Raw genomic sequence first — 12,417 nt, 5'->3', positions numbered from 1 at the left:
TTTGATATAATAAATGGATAGAGATTGGGCTGAAGTGATGATAATAAAAGTTATATTAATTATAAGCTACCTATCATTTTTCTATCATATCTTTCATCCATCATAAATATTATAATTTTTAATAATTATTATTTTAAATAACGTATCATTGAATCTTTTCTCAGGTCATATTCACCTACTTTTCTAGCTCTTATTCGAAACAATTATCTTTTTTTCGAGTATACACTTGAATTAGAATATAACCACGGATCTCCAATGTGACTGTACAACACTCGATAATTTCATTGATATGGCTAAGTCGTTACCAACAACTAAATTGTTAATATTTATGTCATGATGTGATATTATTTACCTTAGACGTAAATTATCGTGATTTTGACTTTTCGTTTGTTTCAATGGTCCCATTTTTAACTTTATCCAACCGATGATAATGTGAATGAAGTAGCAGATTCCTCCTCTTTCTCGTAATGCTTTATATCCAAGCGAAGCAATCTGAACGACGCCGTTTTGAGAATCTCCCACTTTCTTTTTCCCTCTGCAATCTCTTTTCGTCTTGGGCATTATTGTTGTGGAGGCTCGAGGATGGCTTGCTTTCACGATCACAGTTGCGAAGATCACGATTGTTCTTCTGATTGGTCTCTATACAAGCACATAGACCTCCCCAGAGTTAGTGCAAATCTCTCTCTCTCTCTCTCTCTCTCTAGCACACGAATTTTCTTCTTTGGCAATGCTTATTACGACTTCGAATCACTCAAAACTAGTTCGTATAATCATTTTTCCTGCGAGCAATTTGATATTCATGGTTCTGGCTTTGGATTTTAGTAATCTCCATATCCGTTAGCTGAATGAGTATATCCTGCTGTTTTTCTCAACTACAGTGCTTAGATTTTTTTACTTTTTGTGAATAGCGATTGCACATGATCCTGAATCTTTTCTTCTGTCATTGTCTTTGGTTCATCACGTGCAAATTGGGTTTGTATTAGTTAAATTAATTTTTTCCAAGTTGGGTTTATAGCCCAGCTATTTGACAAGAAGTCAATAATTTATATATGCATATTTAAAGGATCTGGAAGAGAATGGTGCCGACATTGCTATCGCTTAGTTCATCTCTGAGTTTTGTAAGCGATGAACATCGTACGCGTATTAAGAAAATCAATGATTATATACTAATTGATAAAGTTTTAGAAATATATTTGTTGCCTGAGCCATCTAGGCGAGAGGTCTTGCAAACCTAGAGGAGTTTTTCAATAACTGGAATAACTGAGTGAGATGTTGAAAATGTTGATGGATTTTTCCACGAAACTTGTAAGGCATAAGTTCACCAGCAGATGCTTGGAATAATACTATGGGCGAGGTGCTGTTGAAAATGATATACCTTCCTGTTTATTTAAGGCTAGAAGAAATGGGTGAGATTAGATTGAATATGTTGAAACTGCATAATGATCTTGTGTTCCTCTATCTTTGATAATCGAAGCTATTTAAAGCGAATTACTCATAGAATCGTACTAGCATGACAATGGCCCCTTCTCCCTATAGCATGTTTCGTGTAAGCTTAACAAGCGCAGTTACTTAATCGCCTCGTTGATCATTGTGGACGGAATCGATTGGATCTTATAATTGACTTTCATGGGAGAGCCTTGAACTTTTATTTGTCTTGATCCTGCTGGTTTTTAATCGTAGATGATTACATGTCGAACCCACACATAGAATACATTTTTGTTTTCTCAAAGGAACCAGTGGAAATTTTATTTTTGGTCATAGGTTCTGTTATTTTCTAGGTTTCTGCTTTGAATGAGGCGACTCCAGGAAGTGTGAAGACTGTGTTTAAAGCTTGGGAGCACCGGTTAAATTCATCCGGGGTACTTAACCGTTATGCTTGTGTGTATTAATACCATGTGCTCTGTTGCTAAGATAATTTAGCCTCATGTATTCTTTTTCTATGGCAGGATCACTTGGAAAGCAACGAGGGTGATCCTGAACTGATAGTTTTCATCCCGTAGGTGTCTTCAGTACTTCTTGATTCCAGCTATACCTAATACCTCAATAACATTGAGATTTACTTGATTAATATGTACAATTATTGTAATGCTTATTCATTTACATTCGATGTAACAAAATTTATAGTTTCTCAACCATCCCATCTATATATCTCAGGTTGAATTTATGAAAATAAATAATTTTGTGAAATGTAACTTATTATGACTTTCCCATTTTGTTTATTCTTCTAGGAAAATCCATGACCTTCCTAAAAGGTCCTCATATGTAAACTATTTCACCTATGTTTGCATATTGTTAAATAATGTTGGGAAACATAGTTTCATGTTCCTACTTAAGAGAAACATGTTTATATTAAGAATCTGTGCTTGTTGGCTAGTCTGAAAATTCGAAAGCGGTCATGGAAAGAACAATCTAGATATCTGATAACATCATTTCACGATGATTTCTATGCCCGTATGGCGTGTACTTTTTGTGTTCTGGGCCTACTTCCTGTTTCTTAAAAATTCATTACCACTTATTTGATGATTATTAGATTTACATCAGATGTTAAGATCAAAAGCATAGCTATCATTGGTGGTCCAGATGGTACTAGTCCTTCAAAGATGCGAGCGTAAGTAAAATTTTCTCGAACTTTCTGGCACTTGGTTTTCTATGTTATATAGTAAGATTTATCCCTTCTCTCTCTGCATTAGTTCTTATAAGTCAATTATCCCATACTTCTCGTTCATAATTAGGTTTATCAACCGAGAAGGTATCGACTTCTCTGATGCTCAAAGTATGCAAGCTGTTCAGGTACTGCCTGTTAGCTTATCTAGAGGTTCATGGAGAAATTTTTTAACATCTAAACATATGTTGTAATTGTAATGCATTTTATATTATTTCTAGGAGTGGGATTTGGCTGAGAATTTGCAAGGAGTATTAGAGTACCAGACAAGGTAAGGATGCTTTGTAGAACAACAAATCTTTCTGTTCGTCTTAATGTTTGAATTAAGAGCTAAAAAGTTGAGCATTATCTATTCTCCTACGAGTAAGCATTCTTAATCTGTAGAACAACATACATTCAATGTTAGATTACAATTATTTTTTGACTGCTAGTTTATATACATAATCAGATATTCCAAATTTCAAAGTGTGGCAAATATCACTTTGCATTTTCCTGACAATTATGGCGGTGACACGTCTCAGATACACTACATTGGGTTGAAAGGTGAAGCCACACAGGTAAAGTTGTCACAAAGAATCAGTTGATGTTTTTGTTGGTTTAAGTAACTAAACATCTTCATTTTAATCAACAGCTAAAGAGAGATGTTGTTGCAACTATTGTTTATGAAATTACGCCAAATCCTTCTGACCACAAGTAAGTGACATTTCCCTTCATGGACGGTATTGAATGTATTCTTCTTGTGCTTTTCCTTCAAGAACGCATTAACCTAAGCGTTTTTCACTCAGTTCAGTTGCCATGGTAGACAATACTGCATTCATTATAGCTATACATTGTAACATCCCAAGCCCACTTTGGACTTTCCCTTTCAAGTTTCTCCTCAAGGTTTTTAAAACATGTCTGCTAGGGAGAGGTTTCCACGTCTTTATAAAGAATGTTTTGTTCTCCTCCCCAATCGTTGTGGAATCTCACATTCATTCTGCTTGTACATTTTTTGTTTATTTTCTCTCAAGTTACTGTCCTCTAGTTTTGGCCACATCCCTCTACTTTTCCTCAACTTTCTAGCATACCACTACATTGATTTATTAACAGTTTCTTATCTATTTGCTGTTCTGGGGTTTTGATGAAAATTCCATTTGCTAATTAGCATAAAATTTGGGAGTGTTTCAAAAGTGATACAAGCTAATGCCCACGAGCATTTGAAACACTCGGTGGACGGAGATGCTTATTTACTGCTGTTATTCTCATATGCTTAGATTGTATCTTCTTAGTACCTCTTCAGTCCCCTAAATGGCTAAGCTTGTGCTCATGCACAGGACTCGAGCTGAAGGTGGTGCGGGATTTTCACATGTTGAATGAAGAAATATTTGCCGTCCTCCTTTCTGAAACATTCCATCTGTATAATCTCTACTGGATGCTGAGTCTTAACTATTTTGAGTTGCATTTACATGCATTTGCATTTCCTTCCTGCGCTTCTTTTTGTCTAGTAACTGGATAATCTCATCAGTTTCATGGAAAGAAATGGACTCTCTGATGTTGATTGGAAATTTGGAACTTAACGAAGTAGTGTTGAATTGTTGAGACAAGTTTCACTTCAGCTTAATGTTCGAACCAATTCAGTCTTTATTTTTGCCTTTTGTTTTCTGTGGAGTTGAGAAGAACACGTTTTTCTTTTTCCCCTCAATGAAGTTGAAGTTAATCAATTTTTATTTAGACTGCGTGTACGTTTCTTAGACTGTAATTTGTGAGGATTTCTAGGCAAATATATCATTATATCCATCTCATGAATTATTGCTATGGTCCTCCATCCTAGAGAAAACGACCTCCTCACCAAGTCTATGGATGCTAAAACCAAGAGTCAGTCCATGTTGGTGAACTCAGATGCCAAGGAGGGTGGGCTTGAGTGTCACGGTCACATTTGTTTAAGGCATGTTGTCCATGGACGCTAATACAAATTAGCTTGACTTGGTGTTGAGAGTAAGTGTCGCACAATTGCAAAATCCTATGTCAAGAAAAGTGATTGTGACATTGTGCACTACTAGATACTCTCGGGATATAAAGAAAGTCTTATATAAAACCTTGACATTGTCTATCAACAATTGCATCAACCGATGATTCGACTCATTTTCATAGCGGTTTTGAGCCATAGATGTTACTGGTTGTGGTATATTTTGTGTCTAAACAAAAGAAGATTTTCATCTCTAAGTTAAACTCATATCTCTCTAAGTCTAAACAAAAGAAGATTTCCATCCATATATTATGTAACCCTTCATAATATTCATAATAAGATAAGGCTGAGGGTACCAATCCATATATCATGTGCTTACGGTTTATTCAGATCGATTATGTATCATGGTTTAAATAACATTTTACCTTTATGCACAAATATTCGAATAGGAGGCATCGAATGGGTATTGATGGGTCCAAAAAATTGTTGAGCGACCATGAAAAATATTCAACACTTCACAATTTTATAAGGGTGAAAAGTACGAATCAATATGAGTTTTAAAGAATAATGGAATAGTTCAACTAGTTGTGGGAGTGGGTAAATTAAATACCTAATAATAATACGAAATGAGATTTTCTCCAAAAAAAAAAATAATAAAAAAATAATAATAATAATAATAATAAAAGAAAGTTTGATAGGGCCTACACGTAGATGCGTAGATTTTTCAACACGAATCCCCCTTCGAATATATAATGGTGAAAGTGGTTGGCGCGCCCAACGTAAAATTGGGAACCAATCAAGAGTTTCCAGATCCTTCCGTCCCGTTCCTCCTCGTTCGGATTCAGCGTTTCCAATTCTCAAATATTTTTATTCAAGATCGTCTCTGTGAATCCACTCTTTCTGTCATTTCTACATTCGACACTGCTCAAGTTCTTCTGGGATTTTGGATTTGGATATAACTTTGTTCCGATTTTCGACTCCATGGACGCGACCTCTTCCTCTGGCGCTCTTTCTAATATGAAGCTTCTCAGTGCCAATAAACTCAATTCGGATCACAGGGTTCCCACGTAAGTTGTATAATGTATCACTTGTGCCTTCCTTCAGCCTTTGCTTGTAGTTTGCGAATGATGATCGGATTCTTAAGTCGCCTTTTATTGTTACTTCGGAAATTTTCGTTTTATATTATCTGTAGCGTCTGCAAATTTCCGCTCCATATGAACTTTATGTTGATTATTGGATGAAATTACCATATGTTGCAATCTTCTTGCAGCCTGAAACTAGGCATATGAATTTAATTCTGCAAATTTGGAACCAGTCCCCTTAGCTCGATCACTGTGAAGTTGTGTGAATGATAATAACAGGGTTGACCAGAATGAACGTTCTTTGAATTCAAGATGCCACGGCAATGGCATATCTTTTATAGAAGTTTTCAGGTATTTTATTATCAAAGTTAAGAATTCAACATTTGTTTTTCCTTTTTCAGGTTATTCTCCTTGCCGAAACCTCTCGTGTCTTTATCTTGCAAATCCTATAGAAATTTGCAAGTTCGTGATAAGTCTACATCTCAAGGATTAGTGGTTTCTTGTTCTAGCTCCAATAGTCACAGAGATGTGATGCAGGGGTTTCACCTTTCTGGCCCCATTGAGAAGAGAAGCCGTCTTGGACAAGCATTTTGCTCGGTAGAAAGTTTCACCTATGGTGAATATGCTTTAGAATCTCGCTCTCAGGCAGCGGAAGAGAAGGTTGGAGTTCTGCTTCTGAATCTAGGAGGGCCAGACACGCTTGATGATGTTCAGCCATTTCTGTACAATCTATTTGCAGATCCGGTATCTTAGTTAATATTATGTATCTAGAGCCTTAATAACATACTAGCGTGTCAACATATATCAGTTCTCACTTATTTGCATTAAACATAGGATATTATCCGGCTCCCAAGGTTGTTCCGTTTCCTCCAAGAGCCATTGGCCAAATTAATATCTACCTTTCGTGCTCCCAAAAGTAAAGAAGGGTATGCTTCAATAGGAGGCGGCTCACCTTTGCGTAAAATAACAGATGAGCAGGTTGATTGACCTCTCTCTTGTTCCCCTCTACTTGTTCATTATGTCATATCTCCAGTTGGGTATAAGAAAATCTTCAAATATTTATAATTTGTGTATACTGGATGCAGGCACAGGCGCTTAAAATGGCTTTGGAAGAGAAAAACACTTCTGCTAATGTCTATGTGGGAATGCGCTATTGGTACCCTTTCACAGAGGAAGCAATTCAGCAAGTACGTTCTACATTTTTTTCTTATTTCCCTTGCCTTCTAATTCAAATGCAAGGGGAAATTTTATATTTACTGCAGGCCACGTGTTATTTCTCAATGTGCCTGTATCTTCAGACTTTAGCATCGTATTTTAGAGATGTTTGAAGTCCTTAATAGTCACTATATTTATTTTAAATATTGGTGGTACCTTTTGCTGTTTGTGGCAGATTAAGAGGGATGGGATAACAAGACTTGTGGTGCTGCCATTATATCCACAGTACTCTATTTCCACAACTGGGTCTAGTATTCGTGTTCTCCAGAAGATTTTCAGGTGATGACTCAGTCCAGTATTATAATATTTTGATTTTATTTTTTTAAAAGAAAAGAGGGATAAAATTGGTTCCAACTTATTGACTATGACTGTCTATCAGGGAAGATGCACATCTCTCAAAATTGCCTGTTTCAGTTATAAAGTCCTGGTATCAACGTGAAGGGTATATTAAGTCCATGGCTGACTTGGTTCAGGCAGAGCTGAAGAATTTTATCAATCCTCAAGAGGTCCTTGATCTTTGGTGAAACTGATTTTAGAGAGATACTTTAGTTTATGCAGCATGATTGTCCCAGTCAATTATTTTCTTATATATAGCATCATTTGCACCGTAGGTCATGATTTTCTTTAGTGCACATGGGGTTCCCGTCAGTTATGTTGAGAATGCTGGAGATCCATACAAAGATCAAATGGAGGAGTGCATCTACCTAATCATGCAAGAGCTGAAAGCCAGAGGAATTGGAAATGAGCATACTCTTGCTTATCAGGTTAATAATAAATTTTTAGCTTCGCTTGGTTTCTTATCTTTTTCTTGCTTTTAACTATTCAGATGTTCTTTATTTCTTTGTTCCTAAGTACACGCATGTGGAATTTCATACTTGGTTATGTATTTCATGTTCAGAGCCGAGTTGGACCTGTACAATGGCTGAAGCCATACACAGATGAAGTTCTTGTTGAGCTTGGCCAGAAGGGTATTAAGAGTCTCCTAGCCGTTCCTGTGAGGTATGGTTTGTTCATAAACTATAAATGGATGAACTGTTATCGATTGTTGATTTTGATTCCATGTATGTTCATAATTCTAGGAGGTCCTATTATTGCGTATAATTTAAATTATTCATAATCTTGGTAATCATATCTGACCTTAGAGTGAATGTCAGTTGGACTAAATCATATAAAAAGTATATATATTCGTGCGAGCCTAACAATGCAGAAGCTTTGGCCGAATAAGCATTATGCTGTTTGAACGTATTTACAATTGGTTTTACTTGTTTCGAAGACGTGGAGAAGGCAAATGTTCAGCAAAGTTCGATTTTTCTCGCATTCCTACATTGTTTTCTTTATTCTTCTGCCTTTCTGGCGTTTTATTTATAATAATTTTACGTCTCTTTCCAGCTTTGTGAGCGAGCACATTGAGACTCTTGAGGAGATAGATATGGAGTATAAGCACTTGGCACTTGAATCTGGGATCGAAAACTGGGGTCGTGTGCCTGCTCTCAATTGCAAATCTTCTTTCATTTTGGATTTGGCTGATGCAGTGATCGAAGCCCTTCCATCCGCTACAGCTTTGTCGCCCCATGCAAGCTCAACAGATGCAGATGATTGTGATCCTTTCCAATATGCTATCAAATTGCTATTTGGTTCAGTCCTCGCAATAATCTTGTTACTTTCACCAAAAGCATTTCTGGCTTTTAGGAATAATTTCATTTAGACCATAGGAGACGGACCATCTCAGATATCGCTGGGATTGGGTGAAATGTCATATTTTTTTGGTTTTAAGGGGTTTGATTCAATTACTTTTGGGAAAAAGAATAGAAATTTACCATGGCATAGATATGTTACGTTTTGTATAACTTCTCTATTTTAGGGCAAATACTGCTGTATTTACTACACAATACATCACATTCATAAAAATGGAGGATTCGGCGTTTTAGAGAACTGTTTATTTAGCACCCGACTCATAATCGTATAGATGAAGTGTTGTAGTTTAGGTAGATGACTTCTGCGAAGACTTGCATTCACAATCAAAACGAGTCGAAGGATTGAATCTCAGTAACTATTCAATTCCCTGCAACCGGGAAACAGCCGAAGAGAGAGCAGGTCATTTGGAAGAGAATAACAAAAAGTCCGGAGCCGTTTAAACCGTACCAAAACCCAATAATACAAGTAAATAATTCAGACATTAATGAGGTCTCATAATACTACTTGGCCTACTAAAAACTAACCAAAGGAACAAAGTAAACCGTTCTCCACAACAAGACACCTAATGAACACATACATTGATTTAACTTTTTGGCGATGCTTTTGCAACCCCACTTTGAGGCGCTGTCTGAGCAGCCGATGCAGAGTCATAGCCACCACGAGTGGCCCCACCAGCATTTCCTTCAGAAGAATATGGAGGCTGAGGGTAACCAGAACCATAAGAGGAGCTATAAGACGGTGGAGCTTGTCCGTAACCTGCCTGATTTGTTGGAGGAACACCATAAGGTGGTGGTGCAAACCCTGGCTGAGCAGCAGTACCATAACCGGATGGTGGAGCACGCTGAGAAGCAGAATCTGATTGAGTGTACCCAGATGTGGGAGGCTGAGAAGTGGAATATCCAGACGTCAATGCAGCAGGTTGCCCATAGCCACTGGGTGCGCTCGGTGACTGGGTGCTCTGACCATAGGCAGGAGGATTTGCAGGCTGTTTCTGAGTCTGAGGAGGTCCATACCCAGCCCCATACCCAGTCTGAGCAGCTGGTTGATTTCCATAGCCAGTTTGGGAAGGTGCGGTCATTCCGTACCCTGACTGATTTGGTGCAGGGACAGGCTGCTGATTTGCACCATAACCTTGCTGGCTCACAGAAGAGGATTGTGCAGGAGGGACCGTCTGTGATGAATCCCCCTGTGACCCATATGAATTGAGCCCATCTTGGCCTGCATTAGCCACACTACCATAGTTTGCAGCAGAACTATAACCTTGCTGATCATATGTGGGCTGGCTGTAACCCGACTGAGGTGCATGGTAATTACCACCATAGCCATCTTGAGAATATCCTTGTTGACTATAAGTAGAGGCTTGTGGTTGACCATAACTGTAACCACTGTTGTCTGCTGCAGCACCAGGACCTCCAGATGTCTGCTGTTGCTGAGGGGGCTGTTGACTGTAGTAATCATAACCACTTCCCTGAGTAGCAGGTTGATTTGTTGGAACGGTAGACTGGTCCCAGTTAGAAGCATATCCACCAGTTGACGGTTGGGAATAACCCTGATAAGGAGGTTGTGGCATGTTATACTGAGACGAAGGAGCAGAGTATCCACCTTGTTGTCCATAGCCATAACCAGGTTGCTGCATTGGTGGAGCCCCAGGAGGCCCCCAACTTGAAGGGGGACGAGCTTGATAACCTTGTTGGTTATACCCTCCCGACATACCTGAATTTCTCACACGATTCTGGAAAAAATCATGAGGATAAATAAAAAGGTGAATCTTTCTCAATTAACGTGAGATACCAATAAGGCGCATAGTAAAAAGAGGAAAGCACAACATTCATGAGTGAATTGGAAATAGAAGCCAAATCTGAAATCAAGGGTATACCAAAATGAGTAAAGACCATAGTCAGTATAGTATGTTTTGTAGAGGGATTAAAGGAGCTTATACTGCATTAGGAAGAGCATAAAACACCAACATACCGTCCTGGATGGTGAGTTATTGAGTTACTCCAGCAGAAGCTCAACCTCTCCCTATTCGAAGTGAATGGGTTCAAAGAGAACCAGACGACTACAAAAGCTTTTACAGAACAGAATATATGAACTTAATTGCCCCAAAAGACAAACAAGTTCATAGCAAAGCACAACAAAAGCAATGTCTTCCAATTATCAAATCTTATATAGAAGAATCAATTAGCTGGATATCAAGCTAAATCATAATGACCTCATAGACTACCAAATCTCTAGACGCCAATAGAAGATGATGAAGTGAAAATATCTTATAGTCCAAAGAATTTTATCGCAAATTATTGAGAAAAAAAAATACTTCCAAACACTGAGAAACGTGGATGATGAGAAAGAATACATCGACAGTATATACAAACCTTTGAAGGAAAATAAGAAGAACAAAAACAAAAATAACTATTAAAGATTGAAATAAGAAAATATTGATGAGAAAGAATACATCGACAGTATATACAAACCTTTGAAGGAAAATAAGAAGAACAAAAACAAAAATAACTATTAAAGATTGAAATAAGAAAATATTCAAAAAACAGTCGATAAAAATAACTCATTACGAGAGAAACTTTTTATAGACTAAAAGTTGAAACGTTCCTACAAATTAATCCACCAGAAAAAGAATGGTAGTATGGTAAGGTGACTTTCGAAATTTTACTTACGACCTAGAATATCCAACAGATAAACCTGCAACTTCTCTCCACACCACTTTATGTCATTATAATATGGGATTCAGAACCATACCAGAGTAATGCTGAGAGAACACCAACATAAAGGATTCCATGTTAGTGTCACTAATGGTCCAATAACCCTAAGCCTACAATAGTTCCCAATAACAATGTCAGTTGCAGGATACACAATTAATAAGCACGTGTGATGGTTGAACAGGCCATAATCCCAACAATATAACACTTAGATATAAAACCAAGAATAATACCAAATGGGCTGCAGCATCTTAAATAGGAGATATCATATAACCTTAACAACCTAATAAGAAAAATATTGACTGATAAACTGAATATCCAAAGGAGCCAGCATATCACCAATGGGAATCTTTCTGATACAAAAATCACTCTTCAAAAATTTACTTAATCTGTAAAATAACTTCACCTCTTTCCAAACCCAGAACTTATGTCCACCCCTGCATTAATGGATATATGGAATAAACAACTGCAGATATAATAACAAATCCAGATTGATTACAGGTAAATGACCTAAAATCTCTCTCAACCTATAAGAGATCCAAAAGTACAACACGTTGGTATATTCCAACGCTTCTAACTCCTTGGGTGAAACTACAACCAGCATTGGACTCCAAGGAACTACAAAGGGAACCCCCCTCAAAGCCGAAAGTATGAGCACAGTGAGTGAAGAAACCTCCCTCTACTGATTGACAATTAAAATGGTTAAACTGCCAGTGCATATTAGCAGGATTAGCAATAAAATGATTTTGCAGACTTGTGTACACAGACATATCAACTATTATTGAAGGAATGAGAAATCTGAATGCTGAAAATATTATATAGTATTTGAGACAAATTTATAGAAGATCCAGTACATTAGTGGCGTAAAATTTAGAAGGGGAAATGAGTAATATTAATGAAGGACAGAGAAATTAATTTCTTGTTGAATGCAGCTGTCCAAACAAGACAACATAAAACACTGAGGAAAAAAAACTAGAATACAAATTGAAACGAACAAAAAGGGTAAATATTAACAAGAATGTGTATGGAAAGTAGAATTAAAATGGGAAACTAATCGCAAAAAAAAAAAAAAAAAAAAAAAAAAAAAAAAAAAAAAAAAAAAAAAAA

The 12,417-nt window shown here is 37.1% G+C and overlaps 3 protein-coding genes across 4 annotated transcripts in view; 2 read left to right on the top strand and 1 right to left on the bottom strand.

Annotated features, from left to right (window-relative positions):
* Positions 1-512: 512 nt before the first annotated feature.
* LOC111462974 (PITH domain-containing protein 1) lies at positions 513-4,289 on the top strand. The gene is made up of 9 exons (XM_023106807.1): positions 513-666; positions 1,779-1,859; positions 1,947-1,996; positions 2,531-2,608; positions 2,733-2,790; positions 2,884-2,933; positions 3,111-3,219; positions 3,294-3,355; positions 3,976-4,289. The coding sequence occupies exons 1-9, from the start codon at positions 583-585 to the stop codon at positions 4,016-4,018; spliced, it is 615 nt and encodes a 204-aa protein (XP_022962575.1). The 5' UTR covers positions 513-582; the 3' UTR covers positions 4,019-4,289.
* A 1,077-nt stretch (positions 4,290-5,366) lies between these two features.
* Positions 5,367-8,833, top strand: LOC111462897 (ferrochelatase-2, chloroplastic). 2 transcript variants are annotated; one of them, XM_023106702.1, is made up of 10 exons: positions 5,382-5,674; positions 5,878-6,009; positions 6,091-6,433; positions 6,524-6,667; positions 6,775-6,876; positions 7,080-7,183; positions 7,284-7,410; positions 7,516-7,668; positions 7,803-7,903; positions 8,294-8,833. In XM_023106702.1, exons 2-10 carry the CDS (start codon positions 6,002-6,004, stop codon positions 8,607-8,609), a joined length of 1,398 nt encoding a protein of 465 aa, XP_022962470.1. In that variant the 5' UTR covers positions 5,382-5,674; positions 5,878-6,001; the 3' UTR covers positions 8,610-8,833. The 2 variants fall into 2 exon arrangements, with proteins under 2 accessions (XP_022962468.1, XP_022962470.1); XM_023106700.1 differs by lacking the exon at positions 5,878-6,009 and having other exon boundaries at positions 5,367-5,674.
* Positions 8,834-9,014: 181 nt separating this feature from the next.
* Positions 9,015-12,417, bottom strand: part of LOC111462896 (far upstream element-binding protein 1) — a 6,338-nt gene continuing 2,935 nt past the window's right edge. Inside the window, exon 6 of the mRNA XM_023106699.1 lies at positions 9,015-10,331. Within this exon, the coding sequence (XP_022962467.1) occupies positions 9,183-10,331 (1,149 nt within the window). The 3' untranslated portion in view covers positions 9,015-9,182. The remainder of the gene's footprint in view (positions 10,332-12,417) is intronic.

The sequence above is a fragment of the Cucurbita moschata genome, unplaced genomic scaffold (genome assembly GCF_002738365.1).
Source record: "Cucurbita moschata cultivar Rifu unplaced genomic scaffold, Cmos_1.0 Cmo_Scf00027, whole genome shotgun sequence".
Taxonomy (NCBI): Eukaryota; Viridiplantae; Streptophyta; class Magnoliopsida; order Cucurbitales; family Cucurbitaceae; genus Cucurbita; species Cucurbita moschata.
This window is presented reverse-complemented; position numbering and strand designations above follow the sequence as displayed.